The sequence below is a fragment of the Hippopotamus amphibius genome, chromosome 17 (genome assembly GCF_030028045.1).
Source record: "Hippopotamus amphibius kiboko isolate mHipAmp2 chromosome 17, mHipAmp2.hap2, whole genome shotgun sequence".
In the NCBI taxonomy this organism is placed as follows: Eukaryota; Metazoa; Chordata; class Mammalia; order Artiodactyla; family Hippopotamidae; genus Hippopotamus; species Hippopotamus amphibius.
The window spans coordinates 64303229-64329692 of NC_080202.1; the positions used below are offsets into that span (position 1 = coordinate 64303229).

The 26464-nt window shown below is 40.8% G+C and overlaps 1 protein-coding gene across 1 annotated transcript in view; it reads right to left on the bottom strand.

The window, feature by feature from the left end:
* The window catches only part of HELZ (helicase with zinc finger), a 150050-nt gene that overhangs the window by 10583 nt on the left and 113003 nt on the right, over positions 1–26464 (bottom strand). Inside the window, 4 exon segments of the mRNA XM_057716956.1 lie at positions 1042–1294; positions 23512–24028; positions 24818–25064; positions 25467–26037. Coding sequence (XP_057572939.1) covers positions 1042–1294; positions 23512–24028; positions 24818–25064; positions 25467–26037 — 1588 coding nt within the window.

Below are 26464 nucleotides of genomic sequence, written 5' to 3' on the forward strand. Positions count from 1 at the left end.
TTCCAGGCAAAATACAGCAGCTTATACACAGAAGGTACTAATGACTGTTTAAAGAGTAAAATGACCACGTCTCTTGCTGGGAATGAAACCAATGCCTCTGTAAGGCTTTCTGACCCACGATGTCTACTGTTCTGAAAACACTCTGGTGTGGCACGTGCTCCAAATGGGTCAGTTACAGAGACGATGGACTCACATTCCAAAGATGAACAAAATTAATTTAAAACACAAAGGCTGATGCTACCAAGACAGAAATTCAACGATTACAGACTTGTTCACAAGATCACTGTCTACAGCCCACAAAGAGAAGGCTACAGGTTAGAGAACTCAAACAGTATCCTTCTTTACCTTTAACATTTCTTTACATTCCACATTAAAAAAGAGGGAAACAAAGGAAAGATAAATGTGCACTCGCATTCAAGGCTGAAGAGGAAGACTGCAGACTTCCCACTACACAGGTTTACAGCCACGTCCACTCTAAGGCCTTCCTATGCTTTCTTTTTCTTCTTCTGTGGACTCAGACTTCTCAATTCATTAGAATGCAAGGAATGAACACCAGGTTTCTAAATCTCAAAATGCTGGACTTCACTGGTTTCCCTTATAGCCAAACTGTACTGTACAGCAAACTGTACTGTATAGCAAACTTTATTGACAATAAATCCTTGAAAACTGAAATTGACCTAACTCCTACCCCCAACCCTGAAGAAAACACAAAAGTCCAGAAAACAAGCTTTTCCCAAGCAAAGGTGATTCGATTTGGAAATATATTTTAGGTTCCCTTACATCTTTCACTCGTTCACAGGTTAAAATGACCCGAATGATCAGTTCCTAAATAGGGCTGGCTCTCTCTGCCTTCCAGAGCACAGACATGGAACCAATAGCCCTAAATTAACCTGTATCTTGAGGCACACCTGTGAGCGATGAGCGTTAAATACTGTTCAAAGGTAGTAATGCAAACAGAAGGAACGGGAGAAGAAAAACTCCACAAAGACCCAGGAACTGAGCAGTTGAAACTGCAGTTGTGGCCACACCCACCCGCCTTACCTATCAGCGCTCTGGGCTGAGCGGTCCTGCTGGATCCACTGCGTGGAATGTTCGGAGAGGGGGCAGATGAGGTGGTGCTCACCCAGGACTCCGGGGAGGAAAAGTTGAAAGAAGGTTGGTTATTATGGTCCTGAAGCTCTTTACATTGGGCAAGACTGTCTTGAGGAGTGCTTACTTCTTCAGAGCAAGGCTGGACTGAGCTAGATGAGATTCTTCTTTGGTACAAGGGCCGACCAGGTCCTCTGGGTTCATACTACGCAAAGAAAAAGGCCATTTCATAAATCAGTGAAACTTACACCTTACTCTCTTACATACACAGCAATCTCACCGTATTAAGTAGAAATTCTCAAAAACACTTTCTTCTGTGACTAAGAAAACCCCTCAAAAAGCAGCCTGAGCTGTGGACATGGTTGTCAGGAGACTTGGGTTCAAAACTCAGTTCTGGCCCTTAGCAGGCAGTCCTATGACAACACACGTCTAATTTCTGACTCTGTTTTCTTGTCTGTAAAACATGCAGCTGAACTACCTGTCTTCAGTTCTAAAGTTCTATCAACATTTTAGGTAACATTAGATTAAGAATAAGAATGAAGAAACATATCTGCTCAAAGTTAAATGGGGGGAATCACAGTCACAAGCAACGGAATCACAACATCCTGAACACACTCGTTTGTCTGAGACTCAACTCGAGTGCCCTTCACGACCTCCCAGCTTATTACTCTTGAGACCTGCTGTCGAGACAGGGTTCCTCGCCCCCAGCAGAGGCGCTTCCTCCTGGTCGGCCTCACCACCTCGTCTTCCTTCAATCTTTGACTGAAACGGAACGTTCATTATTCTTCCACAAGTCCTTCATATGTGTGAAACCCAATTAACGTTTTTCTCCTCCCTAGAATGCACAACCAAAATTTCTGTAACCCTCCAACAGGATGCATCTGCCGTTTCAGGATTTTTACTGATTGCTACTTAAGTGCCCTCTTGACTGATGTGACCCGTGTTCAGCCTCAGTTCTAACAGCAAGGCCACATGGAGAAGTGGTCAGGCGTTCAGTCTCAGTCCAGAGCTGGACTCTCTGGTCAGACTCCAGGCTGCCTTTTACCGGCAGTGTCTCCCTGGGCAACTGATGTAACCTCTTGGGAACTTGGTCTGGAAGTGTGGCCTCACTACCCACAGCACCTGCCACTTAGGCTGCTGTGAGAACTCAGTGAGCTCAGCACGCAGGGCATTCACAACCGTCCCTGCGCGTGGCTCACGCAACGTTAAGGGTAAGCTTACAGGACAGGATGGGACTAGCTTCCTATGGCCCCCCTTTCCCTCCCCCAGGAAATACAGATTTGCTATTCATATTCAGCTTGCGGTCACTATGACTGGGAGGAAACTTTCTTTTACCACTGTTGTTGCAAACAACCAGAAATCAGAAACTAGAGGTTAGATTACAAAGGAGAGAGAGAGAAACCGGCACAGAAATAGCAGGACTTGGGGGGCATATAAGACAGCACTGGCAGAAACTGTGAGGCCAGTTACATGGGTGAAGTTGTGGGCCTAAAGTCATTACAGACGGGAACCACGAGGATATAAACTAGGGGAGGGAATGGGTCTGGACTGGCTGCCCTTGAGCAGAAAGGCAGGAAAGGGAGGGAGGAGAGACATTCTCTCACTATTAAATGAGGAATGCGCAGGTCATTTCTACATTTCCAAAGCTTTAACTACCGAATGAGAGGCGAGAGGGAATACTTCCATCCTGTTGATTCCTTTTCTCATGTATTTTTCTTGTTCTTCTGTCTTTATGCATAGCATCTAAATTCATCTTTAGTTTTACTCTGTTTAAAGGTTTTTTCCTCCAATGGTTAAGATTATTCTGAATATGGTTCGTATTTTCTAGAATATTAACCATTCTAACTGGTGTCAACTGTGAATTTAATCAGCACATCTGAAACTTCTTTGTCAAGGTTATTAACTTACGGTATTGAGTAGAACAACCAGCCTTCCTAAACTGCTTTATATTCTGTATGGCTAGGCAATGCGTGAATGACTGCTCACAACCGCTTGTGCAGGTGCCTTTTTTTTTTTTTCTCTAAATGTCAGAGTTCTTGGTCAGACTTGAAAACACTTTAAAAACAAGTCCTTGGCAACCTCCAAATTATTCTTGGTGACCTTAACATCCCTCTGGCCATAATCTTGGGAGAAAAGGGCATATAAAAAGTCACCTTTCAGGTGTCTTTTTTATCAAGGTTTGTTATGAAGATCATTAGCTCTTAGACTCAAAATGAAGTGCTTCTTTTTATTACCATGCCCGGAGTGTTTAGCAGGGAATCACATTCTAAAGGCTTTATGTGTGAATACTAAAGTACAAAACTAATGTCTGTTACGGCCTAAGAAAACAGTTTATAATAATCAAGTCCCCTGGTGACAGAGAACACTAAACATACTCATAGGAATTCCAGGCACTAACTTTATAAGCCCCTTTTTGCAATGAACAGATATACGAACCACATGCTTAAATGACAAAAACTAAAAAAACAGAAAGCAATGGAAGGCTGATATAAAAGGAGGAAATATTCAATTAAACTTTTAAAAAATTGTGTATCACTTATATCTTCCAAACTGAAATCCAAAAAAAATCACACAGTTGACATGCACTGTAGGACTTGTGGAAGTATTGTGTGACATATTTATAATGGCTCGTAAGCAACTGAAAGATGAATGTGTAGATGAAGTATAAAATTCAGCCTCGAATAACACTATGAATGTAATCCATCCTCTGTTAGAAAAAGAATCAAAACCTGAAATTGTCTGAATGTTCTTAAAATTAGGTATGTTGAAGATTTTATATATATGTATATATACATAATAACACATATATAGGTACATATATATGGAATATATAGATGGTCTCCTGGTACACCTATTTCATACAACACAGATATAGGTAAATGCAGGAAAATATGATTTGCTAATTTGAAAGTTGTCCTCAGATGAGGACAGGCAGGGAAATCTTGCTGACAACTGAATGAAATGGTTTATACACCAAACAGATTACTTTTTAGCAGTTTTGTAGTTTTCAGCATACAGATCCCGTACAGGTTCTGTTAATTTACACCTAGTATTTAATTCTTCTTTGAGCTATTGTAATGGTATTTGCTTTTACATTTTGGTTTCCAATTGAACGTTGCTAGTATAGGAAATGGGACTGACTTGTGTTGACCTTATATCCTAAAACCTTGCTAAATTCACATTAGTCAAAGGGTTTTTGTTGGTTCGTTTTCTGGGTAGATTCCTTGGGTTTTTCTACATTGAAAATCATGTCATCCGTGAATGGGGCAATTTTATTTCTTCCTTTCCAATCTCTATGTCTTTTCTTTTTGTTGCTATACTGCACTGGCTAAGACTTGAAGTATATCGTTGAACAGGAATGCTGAGAGTGGACATCTTAACTTGTTCCTAATCTTAGAGAGAAAGCATTCAGCATCCAGTCTCTACCATTAATCATGATGGTAGCTGTAGGATTTTTGTAGGTGTCCTTTAACAGGTTGAGGAGTTGAGGAATTTGCCTTCTATTTCTAGTTTGCCAAGAGCTTTTATTTTTATGAGTGGATACTGTATTTTGTCAAATGTGTGTAGGATTTTTTGGGGGGGGGGGGAAGGGGTGTCTACTGATATAATCATGTGATCTTTCTCTTTGGACTGTCAGCACGGTGGATCACATTGATTTATTTTCAGTTACTGGACTGGCCTTGCACTCTGGAAATGGGCCCCAACATGATTATAGTGTGTTATGCTTTTTTATATTTTGCGGAATTCAATTTGTTAATGTTTTGTTGAGGATATTTGCAATTATGCTCACAGATATGTCTTTTTGTTTTCTCTTTTTTGTATTGTCTTTGCCTAGTTTGGGTCTCAGAGTAATGCTAGCCATATACAGTAAGTTAAGAAGCATTCCCTTTTCTTCCATTCTTTGTTAGAGACTGTGTAAATCGGTGGTATTTCTTTACATGTTTGCAGGAATTCAGTAGTGAACAATCTGGGTGTGCAAATTTCTTCTCTGGCAGGTTTTTAAACTACAAATTCAATTTTTTTTAATAATCTTTCTTAAAAAATTTGTTTGTTTATCTGCATTGGGTGTTCATTGCTGTGCGCGGGCTTTCTCTAGTTGTGGCAAGCAAGGGCTACTCTTTGTTGTGGTGTGCAGACTTTTCAGTGAGGTAACTTCTCTTGTTGAGGACACAGGCTCTACGCTTGTGGGCTTCAGTAGTTGCGGCACTCGGGCTCAGTAGTTGTGGTTCACAGGCTCTAGAGTGCAGGCTCAGTAGTTGTGGCACAGGGGCTTAACTGCTCTGTGGCATGTGGGATCTTCCCAGACCAGGGATCAAACCCGTGTCCCCTGCATTGGTAGGCAGATTCTCAACCACTGTGCCACCAACAAAGTCCCAGAAATTCAATTTTGTTAACAGTTATAAGACTATTCAGATAGGATCAAGATGGAGGAGTAGGAGGACGTGCGCTCACGCCCTCTTGCAAGAGTGCCGGAGTTACAACTAACTGCTGAACAATCATCGACAGAAAGACACTGGAACTCACCAAAAAAGACACCCCACATCCAGAGACAAAGGAGAAGCCGCAATGAGATGGTAGGAGGGGCGCAATCACGTTAAAATCAAATCCCATAAATGCTGGGTGGGTAACTCACAAACTGGAGAAGAGTTATACTGCAGAAGTCCTGAGAGTTCTGAGCCCCAGGTCAGGCTTCCCAACTGGGGGGTCCAGCAACGGGAGGAGGAGTCCCCAGAGAATCAGACTTTGAAAGTCAGTGGGATTTGATTGTAGGACCTCCACAGGACTGGGGGAAACAGAGACTCCACTCTTGGAGGGCACACAAAAAACAGTGTGCTCACCAGGACCCAGGGGGAAGGAGCAGTGACCCGATGGAAGACTGAACCAGACCCACGTGCTGGTGTTGGAGGGTTGCCTGCAGAGGTGGGGGGCAGCTGTGGCTCACCGAGGAGACGGGCACTGGCGGCAGGGGTTCTGGGAAGTGCTCATTGGCATGAGCCCTCCCAGAGTCCGCCATTAGCCCCACCAAAGAGCCTGTGGGCTCCAGTGCTGGGTAGCCTCAGGCCAAACAACCAACAAGGTGGGAACACAGCCCCACCCATTGGCAGACAAGCAGATTAAAGTTTTACTGAGCTCCGCCCACAAAATCAGATTAAAGTCTTACTGAGCTCTGCCCACCCAGCCCAACCCACCATCAGTCCCTCCCATCAGGAAGCACCCATGAGCCTCCTAGATAGCTTCCTTCACAAGAGGGCAGATATCAGTACCAAGCAGTATCAGCAGTATTTTGTCTTGTGGAACTGAAAACCACAGCCACAGAAAGATAGAGAAAATGAAAAAGCAGAGGACCTTGTACCAGATGAAGGGACAGGATGAAATGCCAGGAAAACAACTAAATGAAGAGCAGACAGGCACCCTTTCATAAAAAGAATTCAGAATAATGATGGTGAAGATGATCCAGGAGTTTGAAAAAAGACAGGATGCTAAGATTGAAAAGTTTACCAAAGACCTAGAAGAAGTAAAGAGCAAACAAACAGAGATATGCAACACAATAACGGAAATGAAAAATACACTAGAAGGAACCAACAGCAGATTAACTGAGGCAGAAGGGCGAATAAGTGACCTGGAAGACAGAATGGTGATCATCACTGATGAGGAAAAGAATCAAGAAAAAAGAATGAAAAGAACTGAAGAGAGCCCAAGAGACCTCTGGGACAATGTTAAACGCACCCACATTCGCATTATAGGGGTCCCAGAAGGAGAAGAGAGAGAGCAGGGACCCAAGAAAATATTGGAAGAGATTATAGTTGAAAACTTCCCTCACATGGGAAAGGAAATAGCTACCCAAGTCCAGGAAGCACAGAGAGTCCCAGGCAAGATAAACCCAAGGAGAAACACACCAAGACATATAGTAATCAAACTGACAAAAATGAAAGACAGAGAAAAGTTATTAAAAGCAACAAGAGAAAAACGACAAATAACATACAAGGGAACTCCCATCAGGTTAACAGCTGATTTCTCAGCAGAAACTCTGCAAGCCAGAAGGGAGTGGCACGATATATTTAAAGTGATGAATGGGAAGAACCTACAACCAAGAATACTCTACCCAGCAAGGATCGCATTCAGATTCAACGGAGAAATCAAAAGCTTTATAGGCAAGCAAAAGCTAAGAGAATTCAGCACCACCAAACCAGCCCTACAACAAACGCTAAAGGAATTTCCCTAAGTGGGAAACATAAGAGAAGAAAGGGACCTACAATACAAAAACAAAACAATTAAGAAAATGGTAATAGGAACATACATATTGATAATTACTTTGAATGTAAATGAACTAAATGCACCAACCAAAAGACACAGACTGGCTGAATGGACACAAAAACAAGACCCATATATATGCTGTCTACAGGAGACCCACTTCAGACCTAGGGACACACACAGATGGAAAGTGAGGGGATGGAAAAAGATATTCCATGCAAATGGAAATCAAAAGAAAGCTGGAGTAGCAATACTCATATCAGATAAAATAGACTAAAACAAAAAATGTTACAAGAGACAAGAAAGGACATTACATAAAGATCAAGGGATCCATCCAAGAAGAGGAGATAACAATTATAAATATATATGCACCCAACATAGGAGCACCTCAATACATAAGGCAAAGGCTAACAGCTATGAAAGAGGAAATGCAAGGCAGAAATAGAGACACAGGTGTAGAGAACAAATGCATGGACACCAAGTGGGGAAAGCGGGGAGGGTTGGGGGGGAATGAACTGGGAGACTGGGATACCAAATTGTACACTCTAAATATATGCTGTTTATTGTCTGTTAAAAAAAAAAAAGACTATTCATATGCTATCTATTTAATTTTCAGTGAGTTTCTGTAGTCTGCGGTGTTCAGAAAAATAATCCATTTTATTTAAGTTGCTGCATTTTATGCAAAGAATTGTTCATAGTATTCCCTTATTATTTTAATGTCTACTGGATCCAGTGATACCTCCTCTTTTGCTCCTGATATTGGTGGTTTGTGCTTCTCTCCTTTTCTCTGTCACTCTTGCTTGAAGCTTTATCAGTTTTGTTGATCCTTCCAAAGAACTGGCCTTGGGTTTCATTGGTTTTTCTCTATTATTTTTGTTTTCACTTTCATTGAATTCTGTTCTCATCTCTATTGCCCCTCCCTCTGCTTGGTTTTAATTCTTCCTTTTCTAATGTCCTAGGATAGAAGCTTAGATTGTCGAACTGAGACCTTTCTTCTTTTCTATTATAAGCATTTAATGCTACAAAATTCCCTCTGGGACTACTTTAGCTGCATCACAACAAATGTGGACATATTTTCATTTTCATTCAGTTCAAAATATTTTCTAATTTCCCTTGAGACGTCCTCTTTAACCCATGAATTATTTAGATACATGCAGTTTCATTTCCAAGTACTGGAGGCCTTCTTGTTATGCATTTTTAGTTTAATTGCACTATGGTCAGATAACATATTTTATTGGTGAATGTTACATCTGCACTTGGAAAGATCGTATATTCTGCTGTTGGTGGTTGGAGTGTTCTATAAATGTCAACTAGGACTTCCTTGGTGGCGCAGTGGTTAAGAATCTGCCTGCCAATGCAGGGGACACGGGTTCAAGCCCTGGTCTGGGAAGATCCCACATGCCGTGGAGCAACTAAGCCCGTGCACCACAACTACTAAGCTCGTGTGCTGCAACTACTGAAGTACGCGTGCCTAGAGCCCGTGCTCCACAACAAGAGAAGCCACCGCACTGAGAAGCCCATGCACTGCAACAAAGAGCAGCCCCTGCTTGCCACAACTAGAGGAAGCTCGTGCACAGCAACGAACATCCAACACAGCCAAAATTAAATTAAAAAAAAAATTAAAAAAAAAGATATTACAGGAAAAAAAAAAATGTCAAGGACATGTAAAGATTCTGGAGCAGAAATCAGACCTTACTGACTTGTGTAACCCCAGTACCACGCCTAGAACCTAAAAGTCCTTAATAAATATTCAACAAGAGCATTTAAATGTTTAATGTTGAATACATACCATATTTTCTATTTAATTTCCCCAAGCTTTGAAGAAGAAATTCTTGACTATAGAACACTCTTGGGCTCTACTAACTTACTTCAGTTTAGCTCTCTGTAAACTTATCATCTTGAGTTTAAAGCAATGTGCTATAGTTTGGTCAAGTTACTGAGGAAGAAAGAAACTAGAACCGCGGGAGGAAAGGAGTGCACTGCAAGATTAAAAATGATCAACGTCAGCAAGCCAGGCAACGTGTGCTGGACAAACTGTAGTTGGCAACAGTAATGTCTATGGGTTTATGTCATGTAATCTATTGAAAAGGACTTGATAAATTATAGAACAGTATTTTTTTAAAAGGCATGATTCCCAGTTAATGGTGGAGATTAGCCCAAGACTCCACTACAATAATAATAGATGAACATAAAAGATCTACAACAATCAAGACTGGATGACTGGCCATCAAGAAAGGACACATTTCTGGAACACGTGGAAGACGGTGTCTGTGGAAGAAGGATGGAGTTACAGCTACCAATCAGGAGGAGAATCAGTTCATTTTGCAGAATTCCACAGAGGCTCAGGCCTCAGAAACACCAGCTACAATGGAAAGTGAAGGGAGGATGAAGGGATAAAATTGGGGAGGTTAACTGACAGTCTGTATAGAGAAAGTCTCACTCTGCACTCCTCTGCAACAACTAGAAGATTCAAGCATTAAAAAGGCCCCAGGGAAAAAGCCTGCCTGGCAGTAAGTCCTTAGGGGAACATAAAACTCCCAAACTGCTTTTCAGGGACACACATAACCAAGGGTTACCGGTCATTTCAAGGGAGTCTCCTGCATAAAAGATGGTCACACATAAACAGGAAAAAAGGGAGACCCAGAAAAAGAATGATGTTTTAAAAATATTTTTTAAATGCTTTTTAAGTTCTTACTAAAAAACTAAGACAAAACAACAACCAACTCTCAATTGGTTTCCTCAGAAAAGGCACTGCATTTATAAAAACAAAAATAAGATGCTATGAAAAAGGGAAAATCTGAGAAAGAAGACCTCTTGGAAATTAATCTGAGAGGTCAAATATGAAGTGTGATAGAAGGGTTTGTAGATAAGATCAAGGAAATCTCTCAGAAAGCAGGAAAAAATAGAAACATCAAAATATGAGAGGAGTGCAGCACCGGTGGTATAGTGGTGAGCACAGCTGCCTTCCAAAATATGAGAGGAAAAAAAGAACTTGAAGAATCCAGGAAGTCTAACATCTGATCAACAGAAGCTTCAGAAAGTGAGAAACAGAGAAAAAAGATGGTAAGCAATTATCAAGGAAATAACAGAAGACAGTTTCAAAGAGCTGAAGGGTATGAGCCTTTCAGCTGAGCAATTCTGTCCAGAAGACCTTTCTGTGATGGTGGAGATGCTCTGCATCTGCACTGTTCAATCTGGCTGTTCAACGCAGTGGCTACTGAGCAAGTGAAATGTAGCTTGTGGAAATAAGAAACAGATTATTTCATTTCATAGCATTCGTTTCACATCACATCTAATCCATTGGGAATTCCTGTAGCTTTTAGCTACAGACAGACCTTGAATTTACTTCTTGCCATTACTACTACTCCATCATAGTCCAAACCAGCATCATCTCTTACCTAAACAACTATGTCATTCTCCACCATTATCTTAATTTTCAAAACCACAGTATGTGTTTTTCTGGGTTTTGTTATTGTTTTTCTTGAAAGAAAGGTATACTAAAATGAGTGTGACTCTGCACCAAAGTGCATTAAAATCAATTTAGGTCTAAATAAAGAAAAATACCATTTGAAAGCATTTCACAGGCAAGGACACTTACACTTCCTACATCCAAACACAAGGTAACAGAGGAGATACTAGAATGAATGCAATATTACATCTAAGAGAGAAATGTCAGGTTCACTGCTGTGACATTTTGAGCTATCTTGACTCATTCCGGCTCTTGTCAACTCTTCTTTAATATGAAACAGTCAAGTTATCAATTATAGACCACAACCCCTCTTACAATGAAAATATGTCAGCTTGAAATAAATAAAATAGTACGCAGAAGTTTATCATCAACTCATAGATATTTGCATTTTCTCTGATGAATAATTATCATAATTAATTTAAAAAAACAAGGTAATGCCAAAGGATTTTAATTTTTAAAGAATATTGAGAAATAAATTCCTTTTAGTTAATTCTTCTGATATTTGAGATCTCCAAATTAATCATTTGAGCTGTCAAACATTTAGTAGGTAGAACTGGACTGCTCTAAGAATAAGGAATGAACCGTCTCCTTCTCTCTCCACCACCAACCCTCCCCTTCTCCAAAAAGGAAAACTTTATAGAATTGAAGACTTAATCATCTGGTCCCAAGAACATAATTTGGCTCCCTTCCCCACCCCACCCCACCCCACCCATCCACCCGCCACATCTACTTCATGTAAATTGCAATCGTTTCTTGTTTTCTAGGAATGAACCCTACTCGTGGCATAACCATCTGTACGGCAGCGATGCTCCAGAAACAAGAAACAGCGGGAGGCTGGAGGGCAAGAGTCTCAGCTCTGCTATAATTAGTAACCACTCAAGTTCTAAGTCCTTCCACATCTCAGTGACTCTGTCTCTTTTTGAAAGGAGCAGTTAGAATAAATGATCTTCGAGGCCTCGACTATTTCCAAAGTTCAAGTTTTACTTTAAAGGCTTCAATAAATCAAAGTCTTTGTCAGTGAGAATATATTTTAACTTTTTCTTATTAAAATGTTCAAACATAATCCATCACCAACTTTAACAGTCATCAAAAATTTGATGTATTTGCTAAAATAAAGTGTTATGACATATACAAGCCTATTTAAGTTATTTGAATTCAAAAAACCAGAGACCATGCTAATTGATTACGAGAAAATGCATTATGGGCAATGAGTTTAAAATTTCAGATTCTTTCCCCACAGAGGGGAATCCCTATGAAGTACACTGAAAGAGAAGGGCCCGCAAACAAAAATCTGAGAAAAAGATCCCTTGCCTATAAAATATATATATATTTCTGACAGAGAACGTCCTTTTATTTCCACCTACCCTCAGTCCTGTGGGCCCTTAGGCTGTTTAAATATATAAACTATACTTTTCATCTTTTATTTTCTTTCTTCTTTTCTTATTTCCTGACCATTTTTTGTTTCCTGTTGCTTCTGCCCAGTTCTCAGTTTTTTTCCTGAAAAGACTACTCTTTCTGTAGACATCTCCTGCCAATCAGATGTTCCTTTCCTTTTAGATGGCAACCCTATCAATGACTGGGCACGCAGATTTAATTTTAGAGTCCTCAGGTCTTAAATAATGTCATTATTTATTCCTTAAAGGCTTATTCTCCTCTGTCAGAGCTCTTTCCTCCTGGGTTCAGTATCAACTCCGTACATGTCTGTGTGTTTATAAACATTCTTCATGTTTAAACTGTGAATTCGTTACATCGCTAAACATATGATCATTATTTTCTAAGTCCACTGCTACTATCTCCTGCTAAAAGTCAAAGTATAATGCTAAAGTTTCAAAAGCCATTGAAGAAGAAAAGCTAAGTGACTAAATTTAGTGTATGAATTCCTATTTTTAAAGACTGTTGTCAGCTTCAGTAAAAATTAATCATCTGCTCGCCACTGTCTTACACAGCACACCGCTAACGCGGAAGGTTAGCAAGCCATTCACATGTACGTGTATACACAAATAACTGGGGGAAAGGTTAGCAACTTGATGAATTAGGGCTTTATTTATAATTATACTATCAAAGCTAATCACTAAGGAAGAGCTAAATGCTCTGGTGGAAATTCCAAGTCTCATTAACTATGGTGCCAGAAACTTTAACTAAAACAGAGCATCACATTTAAATGATTAGATTTGATAATTTAAGCATACATAAAGGTCTAATTTATTAATCTGTTGATCACCGTCTCTGTTATGCGCATTAGATGGTTTATCAGATACCATCCAGGGACGACCTCTCTGAGAAGACAGCAATGCTACCTGTTATGCAACATAAATCATGCGCTATCATCATCTACCTTTAAGGTCAGAGTAGACAGAACATGTCCATCAGCCATGAGTATAATCTTCAAGCTACATTTGTGCAATAACACCTCGCTCCACAGAAGGAAACTTGGCGGGGCGGGGGGTGGTGGGGCACGATCAGACAACAGGATTGAAATCACTGAGTACTGAAGGACAAGTACTGCCTGAAAATAGTTCTGAAAACTAACCTCAAAACTAGAGTTGTTTAAAAGAAAAAATGAAAATACACAGGTGGGTCAAAAAGTGTCTTTGTTCAAAAGCCAACATACAGGACAGAACCATTTCAAAGCCGATACATCACAGAGGCTTACATGTCATCTCTAAGATGGCATAAGTAAATGCTGATTTATAGGAAGCTGATGAACATGAGGGACTTATAAGAACTCATTAGAAGGCCACTACAACCATACCACCACTGCAGCACAAAAATGTGTAGCTTCATAAACATTTGGAGACTTTTACAATGACTATTCTAAAAAGAATTTTCCATTTATCACTAGTGAGCACTTTTAATCAAACCATTCCATGGCAAAATGCATGCATCTTCAATGGCAAAGGCTCTGCTCTGCACCACATCAGCACCGCTGGCTTATGTTAAACAACAGTTTTTTCATGGGATAAAACTACCTCCACTTAAGAAGACTGAGGGTTTGTCTCTCAAGATAAAATGACTGGAAAGCAGAATGGGGAAAAAAAGGCCCTGTTCATAACAAAAAGCAAGGAAAAATCAACCTAAGAATAAATTTAACTGGAAATAAAAATGCTACAGAGTTTTACAGAGGAACATTCAGAAAACAAAGTGAAAAGGAAGGGAGGGAGGGAAGAAGGGAAAAAAAAAAAAACAACAACTAAAATATTGAAGACTGTACCAGTTCCTAAATGAGAGGGTTAGGATATTTGTAAAGACAAAATTTCCCCCAATTTAAGCTATCCATTTAACGTAACTGAAATTAAAACCTGAAATTAAGACTGAAGTTAAAGAAAGGTTTCTGTTTCTGTTTCAGGGGGTAGGAATTTACATAGGTTTTCTAAACTTCTAGTAGAAAAACCAGAGAATAACCTCCTCTACTCTGCACTCCCCAAACAGAAACTGGAAGGAAAAAAAAGAAGGTAGTAAGGGAGACTTCACACTATCAAATCAGAATACCAGAAAGCCTCAAAAATTAACACAGTGTAATTCTGGTACAGAAACATAGCTAGATGAAGAGAAAAATAGAAAGTCCAGAAACAGATTGCAGTATACACTGAAGAACTGCATCTTACTCAGAGATTAGATTCTAAAGTTATCATGCAAAGTGAAAAAGCTCATTCAGATCAAAATTACCCTTGAAAAATCCTGAATCATGCCCAAATTACTAGAAACCGAATCCTTGGAAGCTCAGAAGTCAAGAGTAAATGTCTATTGTTTCTGTTTGCATTTACCTCCCCTACCCCTAACAACAGTGAGCTGAAATGCAAATATGATCCAGTGTTATTATAAAGAATTTAGTATTTGACAAGAAAGCTACTATTCTATTTAGTGAAAATGCAATCATTTAATAAAGAGTATGAAAACAACTGGCTAAATATTTGGAGAGAATTAAATCATGACTTCAAGCTTACACTGAAATCTGAAATCAAATTGGAGCAACTTATCAACCTGCTTCCAATCAGGAATGGTCTGTAACCTGGTCCAGGTAAGGAAGGTACCTTTGCCCTTTGTCCTCCTCATCCCATCACATTAGTGAAGAACCAGAAGTGGGAAAGGGCGCGGGCACTACTGCCAGACCACAGAGCCCCAGCCTCAGTCAAGCAGCTGAGGGCCAGGGCTTCTGCTGTATTTCAGGGTAGGAAAACCATGGGGGTAAACCTTAAGCATCTAAATGAGAAAACTCTAAAAATTTTAAGTAGCAAAACGTGTCACAGAATAGGATCAAGATCACATTCAGGGATCGTGACCTGGTGCAAAGAAAGGTTTGATGGGGTGATATAACTGAGCACAGCAATTAGGGAAAAAAAGGTTTCATGTCTCCAACAAGCAATCCCCTGCATTCACATGTTCTCATCTACGAATCCTATGAAAAGCTACCTGTTACTGCAGGTGGACAAAAGTGGCTACCCCAAAATTTCTCTCTGGCATGAAGATTCATTTAGGCTGATTGTTTTTTAAGGCCCAGAAGACTCAGGAAGAACTCTGACCTTCCCCCTAACTGCCTAAAAGAATGCAGACAGAAGACCTGTTCCAGGAAGGCAGCCATCGCCAGGGATCCCTACAGTGCGAACTAGGTGTCTAGACAGGGAGCAGCCCTGCAAAGCCTGCTGGTTACAATTCCTCTCTTGGCCCCACTGCTGCCGCCCCCCCCCCCACTGCACTGCCGGCAAACGCTTGTCCACCACACATCTGAGTTTCCGTCTCCATGTCAACTGCCTTCCTCCACTCTGAATTCCCAACTGCTACCTTTTGTCTTTAGCTGCAGATGGTATTTAAGGTGAGGACTTTGACCATTTTGGTGAGTTACTCAGTTTTCCTGGGTCTCTCCCATGTATAGATGTTATGAAACTTTGATTTTTCTATTAATGTGTCTCATGTCAATTTAATTCTTAGACCAGCCAGAAGAACCTAGAAGGGCAGAGGAAACTTATCCCTCCCCGTCATTAGAGTAGCTATCTTGGTATAGTGAAATCAGAAATAATTTCTCTAACTTCCACATTTTCCATGCTGACCAGGTACATCATTTTGTCAAAAGGAAATCAAAATTATTATAAAAAAGAGAACACTAATGCAACACAACATGAAAAACCACCTGTTCAAGTTAACTGTTAAGCTAACATCTAGATGCTTTCATCCCACATAAGCTTAATCTATCAAGGTTTCTAGCAATGAAAGAATTCACAGTAGGTAGGGAAATAAAACATTTCTCTATACTGTTAATGTTAAAGAAATTATTTTAAAAGGTTGGAAATAAACAGCAAGTACATAAACCACTCATTCGGTGAGATGATTCATACAAAACACACAAAAGTTACCCTAATGTATCGAAGACGTCAAAACCTGCAAATGTGGTAAAAATAGTATTTTCCTTGTCGAGGTATTTCTTCAGTGTTGCAAGTTAGTCATCACTTGTGAATCTCATGCATCAGAATAAAGGTGACCAAATGTTTTTGCAAAAGTACTTCCACTCTAAGAGCCCCCTGACAATTGAAGGTCCTTATTCATATTACTAAACCGTAATAACGCATGTTAGGAGCTCGAAGGTATAGAGAACTTAAATCCCCAAACTAAGAAACATTTAAATAGATCCATGATTAAAAGTACACTATTCAGTATTCAGCATTATTAAGCAAAGTACAAAACTTTATAAAACCTTATACAAGTTCTGGCATGTTATTTCCCCCACACATTATGAACTCCTTTGACTGGTTAAATCAAAATATTACAAGCGTTACCAGTAAAAATGGTGGAATGAGAGACTCCATAAAAGCAATGAAAAAACTGACAAACCCTGTCACAATCAACTTTCTTGGAATTCAGGAAACTAAAGCTTGCAGCAACCAGGGGAGCACTTAATCAAGAAAACCCAGGAAATTTCAGGAAGCAAAGCAAGATTTGCAGTATTTTAATTTAGCTCAGTCCCATTCCCCTGCTTCTCCAGCTCAGACATAGCCTTGAAAATAAGACCCTGCATTTCCAGCGCCAGTATCAGAGCACAAGGGGCCTCACTGTCAGACAATTGTTTGTTCTGACCTGTCTGGTACAAAACAACACTTGCCTTATCTAACTCAGAACTCAACCAGTGCTGAAGGGTCCATACTGAAAATATTTACAAGGCAAATGCTTTTTAGTTGCTGCTGCCTGCAGCAACGGAGAGCAGGTGGACCAAAAAAGAAACTAACAAAAAGCTTTGGAGGAAAGGCTGGGTTATAAGATACTTTAGGGGATAAAGACTTTGAATAGCTCGGACCTGTTCCTCCCTGGGAATCCACACACGTGCTGTGCATATGCTCAGGAAAGGCCTGGAAAGTCCTCACCTCTGGCTGATGTGGAGGCTGGAGAAGCAGGAAGTTAAAGCTAAAGCAGAGATGTAAACTGCCCAGCTGAGGACGGATGGTGTGCCCAAATACACACGCACAGATGCCTCTGCAAAAATGGGGCAATGTTTTTGGTCTGGGGTGTGTAAGGACATCTCTGGGCAATGATTAAGTTGATCATTAAGCCCGTGGAAGAAAAACTGCAGAGGCCACACACAACAAATACATATTTTAAAAAATTAGTTCAAAATTTAAAAAATTAATTGAAAGCTAAATATTCAAAAATAGTTCAGAAAAGTCATTAAACAAACAATGACAACAAAATCAAAAAGCAAAAGGATGAGAAAAGACATTCCATGCAAACGGTAACCAAAAGAGAGCTGGGGCGGCTACAGGAATATCATAAAACACAAATTTGAAGACAAAAATTGTTATGAGAGAGAAAGGACACCATATAAAGATGAAAGGTCAACCCATCAAGAAGACATAACAACTATAAATATATGTAAAACCTAAGGACAGAACCCCAAAATACATGAAACAAAAACTGACAGAATTAAAAGGAGAACTAGACAATTTAACAATAATATTTGGAGACTTCAACATCCTACTTTCAATAATGGATATAAAACCTTGACAGCAGACCCAAAGGAAAAAGAAAATTTGAACGACCCCATAAACCAAACAGACCCAACGTATCTATGGAACACGCCACCCAACAAGAGCAAAATACACATTCCTCCCCAGGGCACTTGGAACATTCTCCAGGACAGGCCACACAACAAGCCTCAACACATTTTAAAAGACTAGAATTATACAAAGTATGTTCTCCAGCCACATGGAATGAAATCAGCAATCAGCAGCAGAAGGAAATTTGGAAAGCTTACCCCAGAAATGCTTGTTTTTCTCTAATTTTGCCAAATATGTACCCTAAACATTATAGCAGAAGTTCTGGCCAGGGCAGTTAGCCAAGAAAAAGAAATAAAAGATATATAGATTGGAAAGAAAGGACAAAACTATATTTGCAGATGACATTATCTTCTATGTAAAAAATCCTAATGTGTCCACAGACACACACACACACACACACACACACACACACACACACAACTATTAGAGCTAATAAAGAGCTCTGCAAGTTTGCAGGTATACAATCAACATACAATCAACTGCATTTCTAAACACTAGTAGTGAACAATCCAAAAAAATGCTTCAAAAGCATTATGTTAAATGAAAGAAGCAAGACACTAAAGACCACACACTGCATGATTCCATTCATATCAAAAGTCTCTATACAGACAGAAAGTAGATTTTTAGCTGTTAGGGACTGGAAATATGGGGAACGGGGGAATAACTGCTCAATGGTTATGGCATTTCCCTTAGGGTGACAAAAATGTTCTGGAATTAGATAGTGGTGGCTGCTGTACAATATTGTGCATATGCTATAATCCATTAAATTTTACATTAAAATGGGTAAAATGGTGAATTTTTTTATTTTATTAATTTTATCATAAATAAACAAATACAGAGGTAGACACACATGTAAAACATTGCTTAACTGAAAATTACAAGTCAGTTGTGAAGCCATTCCATTGTTATTTGAAATAATGTCAAATATGTGTCCAATCTTTAAAAGCATGGTTCCAAATTTCTAGATCCTCACAATACATATATTCAGATACCAATTCATCTTATGCTTACAGTTTACATTAGGAGGCTAAGATAGCAATTAAGTTGTTTTAATGACAGTTATTATACAGGATAAGCCAATCAAATAATACTGGACAATTTGAACAAATTACCTCCAAAACCCTACGAATAAGACAGAACTTTCCCTATGAAACTTGACTTTTTAATCAATACCTATAGGAGAAAATTTGCAAAACATGAATAAATTATTTCTAAAGCCTTTAGAAATCACTAACGAACTGCCAAAATGAAGCTAATGTCAAAAAATATTTTTCATATCTCAAAATTTGAAATGTTTATCCTGTGATCGATAAGGACCACAGGCGCTTTACCCATTCTTATCTTTAGTCACTGTAAGCTCAACAGGAATAGCTAGACAGCACTTTTTGTTTTTTTTTTTCCTTTTTCTTTTTTTCTTTTCATTTTACATCCTTTTTATTTGGTGTTAAGTCTTTGAATTCGGGGCATATTTTATACACACAGCACATCTGTTGGGACCGGCCACATCTCAGTGCTCAGCAGCCTTGTGCAATTGGAGGCTCTTGTGCTGGACGGTGCAGCTCCAGGGGCTGCACCCTTGGGGCCAGAGGGAGATGATGTACAAAGCAGTTGGCGTGGAAAGGGGGCAAAACATGGCGGGGCGCTGATCATCCCGTGGGAGAATGGAAGGCGTTTTCCTTGGTTTTATCCGCAGATGTAGATGAGTGGATGAAGAACCATGGCTGCTTCATCACTGTCTTGGCTGGGAGTTCAGGCAGGGCACAGGGCTGGAAGCCGGGAGGCTTGGATTGACCCCAGCCTTGCAGCTTTCTAGCTCTGTGACTCTGGGGAAGTCACTTTACCTTTCAGTTTATATTTCCTGTAATCATCACTGAGAGGAGCACGGCGAGAAGATCTACTTCTTCTGCGAGGATGATGCCGAGTTCCTCTGCGTGTTTTGCCGGGAGGGCCCCTCTCACCAGGCCCACATCGTGGGCTTCCTGGACGAGGCCATCCAGCCTTATTTTATTTATTGGCTGCATTGGGTCTTCATTGCTGCACACTAGTTGCTGCAAGCAGGGGCTACTCTTCATTGTGGTGTGCGGACTCCTCATTGTAGTGGCTTCTCTTGTTGTGCAGCATGGGCTCTAGGCATGTGGCCTTCAATAGTTGTGGCACATGGGCTCAACAGTTGTGGCTCACGGGCTCTAGAGCACAGGCTCAATAGTTGTGACACACAGGCTTAGCTGCTCCGCAGCATGTGGGATCTTCCCAGAGCAGGGCTATAACCCGTGTCCCCTGCATTGGCAGGCGGATTCTTAACCACTGCGCCACCTAGGAAGTCCTCTTTTTTTTTTTTTTAATTAATTAATTTATTTTTGGCTGTGTTGGGTCTTCACTGCTGCACGCAGGCTTTCTCTAGTTGTGGAGAGTGGGGGCTACTCTTCGTTGCAGTGCACGGGCTTCTTAGTGTGTTGGCTTCTCTTGTTGTGAAGCACGGGCTCTAGGCACACGGGCTTCAGCAGTTGTGGCATGCAGGCTCAGTAGTTGTGGCTCAAGGGCTCTAGAGCACAGGCTCAGTAGTTGTGGCGCATGGGCTTAGCTGCTCTGCATCATGTGGGATCTTCCCAGCCCAGGGCTTGAACCCACGTCCCCTGCACTGGCAGGCGGATTCTTAACCACTGTGCCACCAGGGAAGTCCCTCTCCCCATCTCTTAGCCAACTGGAAGTTTATCTTTCAAGGCCCACTGTAACTGGTTTCTGCTTTCTACAACCTTCCCTTGTCCCTGCAGGAATCGTCCCCTCCGCTGTGCTCACTATGTGCACACCTTGATTGCTGCATTTGTCTGTTTGTATTTTAATAACTTGTGACCGACTCCATCTCTGGATGGTGGTCTTTTTTTTTTTTTTAATTTGTTTATTTATTTTACTTTTTGGCTGCGCTGCACAGCTTTCTAGATCTTAGTTCCCCAACCAGGAATTGAACCCTGGGGCCCCAGCAGTGAGAGCGCCAAGTCCTAACCACTGGACAACCAGGGAAGTCCTGATGGTGGTCTTTTAGGGACAAGAGCTGAGTCTTTTTCACCTTTGAATTCCTCAGCACTTAACAGTGTACCTGGAACATGGCAGACAATTGACACCTGTGAGTTGAATTATGAATTAAGCCACCTCTTTCTGCCCATCCTTCTCTCCACAGGACCGTCTCAGGAGTCGGCTGGAAGCTCAGTTATGTCGGGATCCTTGCGGTCCTTTCTGGTGTCCGAGGTCGTCTGCTGGTGCTCAGTTGGTTCTCTGTGGGAATTATTGCGTCTTTTGGTGCATCCTCAATGCATCTGTGGAGAGGGATGCATTCCACGTCCCTCTACTTCGCCGCCATCCCCTTCTCTCTAGACAGCATTTTTATAGCCCACACCAAATGGTACCATTTTTGAAGTTTTATAACCTAGAATTACTAAGATTTTTACATCAGTGAAGGTCCATAAAGATGCTCTTTGGCAATACCAAAGTACTTTAAGATAAAAATTCAGTTTACCTTAAAATGCTTAGTTTAGCAGAGTCAAGTCTATGGTAAACACAGCAAATTCTGATATTTGGGAATCAGTGTCACTGTGTATTAACTGCCTCAGTCTAAGAAAGCATCAGGATAGGTGACAGGAGAAAGAGCACAGCCCTTGGAACTGACCACTGGCGAGAAAGCCAACACCTGTGGAAAACCCTAATGAAGAACCCTGTAATTAACAATGTAATGGACATAAAAAGAGGAGGCAGTAAAAACCACTTCCCAGATTAGACAGGACAAAGGTTCTTGAAGGAATAGCCTCCTCAAGTCAGTCCCATGTTAAAAGTCCTACAACAGCAATAAAAGGCTCTGAGGGGCTTCATGTAACAATGACCATTCTACAAAGTCTGAAACAGTACAGTAAAAGGGGGGAGATTAAAATAAGTTCCAAGAACGGCCTCAGGTAAAGCAATGAAATTAGAACACTCCCTCACATCATGTACAAAAACATACTCAAAATGGTTTAAAGACCTAAAGAGAAGACATGGCACCAAAAAACTCCTAGAAGAGAACACAGCCAAACATTTCTGGACATAAACCACAGCAGTATTTTCTTAGATCAACCTCTCAAGGCAAAAGAAATAAAAGCAAAAATAAACAAATGGGATCTAATCAAACTTAAAACCTTTTGCACAGCAAAGGAAACCATCAACAAAACAAAAAGACAACCTAAGGAATGGAAAAAAATATTTGCAAACGACCTGACCGACGAGGGGTTAATTTCCAAAATACAAAGACAGCTCATACAACTCATTGTCAAGAAAACAAACAAACCAATCAAAAAATGGGCAAAAGACCTAAATAGACACTTCTCCAAAGAAGACATACAGATGGCCAAAAAGCACATGAAAAGATGCTCAACACTGCTAATTATTAGAGAAATGCAAATCAAAACCACGATGAGGTATCACCTCACACTGGTCAGACTGGCTATTATCAAAAAGTCTACAAATAATAAATGCTGGAGAGGGTGTGGAGAAAAGGGAACCCTCCTACACTGTTTGTGGGAATGTAAGTTGGTGCAGCCACTGTGGAAAATAGTGTGGAGGTTCCTTAAAAAACTAAAAATAGAGCTACCATATGATTTAGCAATTTCACTCCTGCACATATATCCAGAAAAGAGGAAAACTCTAATTTGAAAGGACACATGCACCCCAGTGTTCACAGCAGCACTCATTACAACAGCCAAGACATGGAAGCAACCTCAGTGTCCATCAACAGATGAATGGATAAAGAAGATGTCGTGTTTTCCATTGTAGGTTATTATGAGATACTGAATACTATTCCCTGTGTTATACAGCAAATCCTTGTTGCTTATCTGTTTTACGTATAGTAGTCAGTACTGGTTAGCCCTATACTCCCAATTTATCCCTTCCCCCTCTCCCTTTCCCTTTTGGTAACCATAAGTCACATATATATACACGTGACTTATGTATGTATGTGTACATACATATACATACATATACACACACACATAAACACAATGAAATATTACTCAGAATAAAAAAGAATGAAATATTGCCATTTGTAGCAACATGGACGGACCTAGAGATGATAATACTAAGCGAAGTAAGTCAGACAGAAAAAGACAAATATATGATATCACTTACATGTGGGATCTACAAAATAATATAAATGAATCTATACACAAAACAGAAACAGACACACCGACATAGAAAATAGACTTACGGTTACCAAAAGGGAAAGGGAGGGGAAGGGATAAACTGGGAGTATGGCGTTAACCAGTACAGACTACTACACATAAAACAGATAAGCAACAAGGATTTGCTGTATAACACAGGGAACAGTATTCAATATCTCATAATAACCTACAATGGAAAATAACCTGGAAAAAAAAAAAACAATATATGTAACGGAATTATTTTGCTGTATACCTGAAACTAACACAATATTGTAAATCAACTATACTTCAATAAAAAAATAAACAAATCTTTAAAATGAAGCTGAAAAATAAAAAAAAATAAGTTGCAAGAAAAGATTATCTTCACAAGACTATTAAATGCAACAAGATCTATCCACTATCATTATTAAACCAATAAATACTGATATTTCCCACAATCAACTAATCCTGAAAGGAGAACAGAAGAAAGACGTTTACTTACCTCTTCTAAGCTGGGCAGCGAAGAGGACGACACTGTTCGAGACGACAGTGGGTGGAATGGCTCTTGACCAACAGCAGGCTGATGGTTCTGCATCTGCACAAAAGGGTTCTGCGGTGCCCTGGGAGGCAGTGGAGGTAGGCCATAGGGAAAACCCGGCCCCATTAGGTGATTCTGTTGTAAGTTAGCAAAGGTCCATGCTCCATCAGGTGCCAGGTATTTCAAGGGTGGAGGGGCAAGGTGTTCAGACGGCAAGGAGAAAGGCGAGCTGAACATCTGGGGTGGCAGGCGCTGTGGAAACGCTGGGTTGCTGGCTACTTCGAGGTCTCTGCTGCTGTCACTGAAGTTAGAAAAGTGGGTACTGTGGTCTGTACTGGACGGGGGCGAGGGGACTGCTGGTGGGCTCCTAGTCTGAATTTGTCTATATTGCAAAAGTCTTGATTGAGGTGGTGGCATTTCAGCTAGTTCCCGTGTTTCACTTTGATCACGATTAGACAGTTCTCTGATTAAGTCTTGAAACCTACATTAAGGAGGGTGAAATAGGAGGAGGAGAAAACAAAAGGAAAGCTTCATCACATTAAGGAGAGCTTAGTCAGCTACATGTGTAATTTTTACAAACAAAAGCATGATACTTAATTAGAACTAATATTAATTCATCTCAAGAGAAGCATTAACGCTCATAAATGTTGAATTGAAGACACTTAAATATGCCCAAGTATCTGATTTCTTTCTTTTCCCTTGGTATTAAAAACAACTGTCCTTGTCTTCACATGCCTTTGGTAACTGGCAGCTATAAGAGGTCACCCTAACGGTAGATCTTACTCAGAAGGGATCAGGAAATACTTCATTGCATTCACATGACACACCATAAAAACAAGTCCAGAAAGAGGACTGAGCACTCAAACACCTGTACTTCAAAGGAAGAATTTTACGCTACTAGAAAAAAAATATTGATGATAAATCTATAACTTTTAACCTCTTATTTGACTCTATCCTCTTTGCATTCTCTGCACTACGACTGAGGATGAAAAACACCCACACTGATGGCCCACTTCTCTCTCAGAAGAGGCTGCAAAGCAAGGGGCCACGTTAGCTTACAACCCACAGCGGGTTGTCCACGCCTGGACTTTCACAAGAGTTACTTCTAAAAGCATGCTCTACATTTCAGAATCCATCGACAGAACTGTGCAGCAATGTATGTAGAAGGCTGGCCTCCAATTTCCTTGGGACAATATTCCAACCTGAGGCTAACAGTAAGGAGCTCTAAGGAGCTCACGTTTCACAGGCCGTTTTCAGTCTGCTGAAATACCTCGAGTCGGCTGTTTCCGCTTCATCTGCAGCACTGCTGGGGAGCTTCCAGTCTGCTCTCATGGGGGGCGGGTGTAATCCGATGGGTGGCTGGGGAAGATGCGGGAGGTGAGGGTGAGGGTGAGGGTGGGGATGGTGTGGGTAAGGGACGCCGCCCTGGCTGAGATAGGCGTGATGCTCGCTCCACTGCTGCAGCCGCGCCTGCTGCTGCCGTAACGTCTCCAGAGCCGCGCTCCCGTGCATACGATCTGCAGAGACATTGGTGGGAAGTTTAAGTTTTCAGCATTTAGGGTTTCAAATTAATTTTTTTCAAGAGTTTTTACAGCCAGATATTCTCCACAAAGAAATGGCTACAGTTTGAGCCTTGGAGAAAGCACGTGCTTCCTAAACGTGCCAGTAACGGAAGCCGTGGTGATGATTATGATTCTTCCTCGACTACACTGCGACGTGACCTGACATCCCCTGCATGCTTCGTATTACACACACAGCATGCGGAACTAGATTCCGATTATTATACTAAGTGACTGATTTTTTTGCTGGCGTCATCTGAAGAAATGAATCAATCCTGACTCAAATTAATATTGTACAGTATGTCACTTAAATAAATAATCTCTGAATGTGTCACATCCCGCAGTGAGAGCAGAACTTACCTAAAGCCTCCCCTGTAGGCAATCCTGGGGGGTTCTCATCAGCGAAGTTATTCACATGTGAAGGAAGAATGGGGCCCGGCTGCGCAACGGCTCGCAGAGGACTGCGGCCCTCCTGAAGCAGAGGAGGGGGCTGCGGCTCAGGAATCCCAGCCTCTGCAGCAGGGGACTGTGGTCGATGAGAAACTGCATTATTAAAAAAAGCACTGCTGGGGGCGGCCTGATAGGCAGGAGAAAGCTGAGGAGGTGGCTGCTGAGTCAGCTGATTCAACGCATTCTGCTGCGGGACTGCCTGATTTGGCTGGGGTGGCATTGGATTTGGCTGTTCAGACAAGTTATTCTGCTGCTGATTTAACAAGGCGTGCTGCTGTGGAACTGGAAATGGTGGTCTTGGTAGCTGGGGAAGTGGATGAAAATGACGACTGGGGACTGCATACTGTGCATGGGGAGCAGGAAGAGGAAGATTAATGTGTCTTGGGTTGAGATTTTCTTTGCGATGAAATTTGGTATTGGGATAAACAACACCAGGACGTGATTCAGGACTTCTGTTCTGTGGATTTGATTCCAAATCAATCTAAAAAACAGAAGAAGTATTTCTTAGCTGAGGCAGATCCAAGTCCTGTGGTTCACCACCCTTCCCACCCTGAGCACCTCTAGAGGGTACGATCCATCCTCATCGGTAAGAGAAGGAGGGGTGCTGGGTGCCCAACAAACCACTGTCTGACAATCAAATAAGGGAACAGTCTTTCAATCAGGAAAGACGAGACAGAAAAAAAGCATATTAAACCCGAGTCACAAGGAGAGACACTATTTTATTAGCATATCCACTTTAATTCCTTTAAAAATATTATTTTTAATTTCACACTTTCTTCCTTGGAAAGATATCCATTTATTTCCTTCTGATATAAATCACTAAAATGAGTTCTTTCCTTTTGATTTTGTTTTTATACATCTCTCCCCTCAAACATATCTATATCAATATAAAAAAAAAAGCTGTCTCA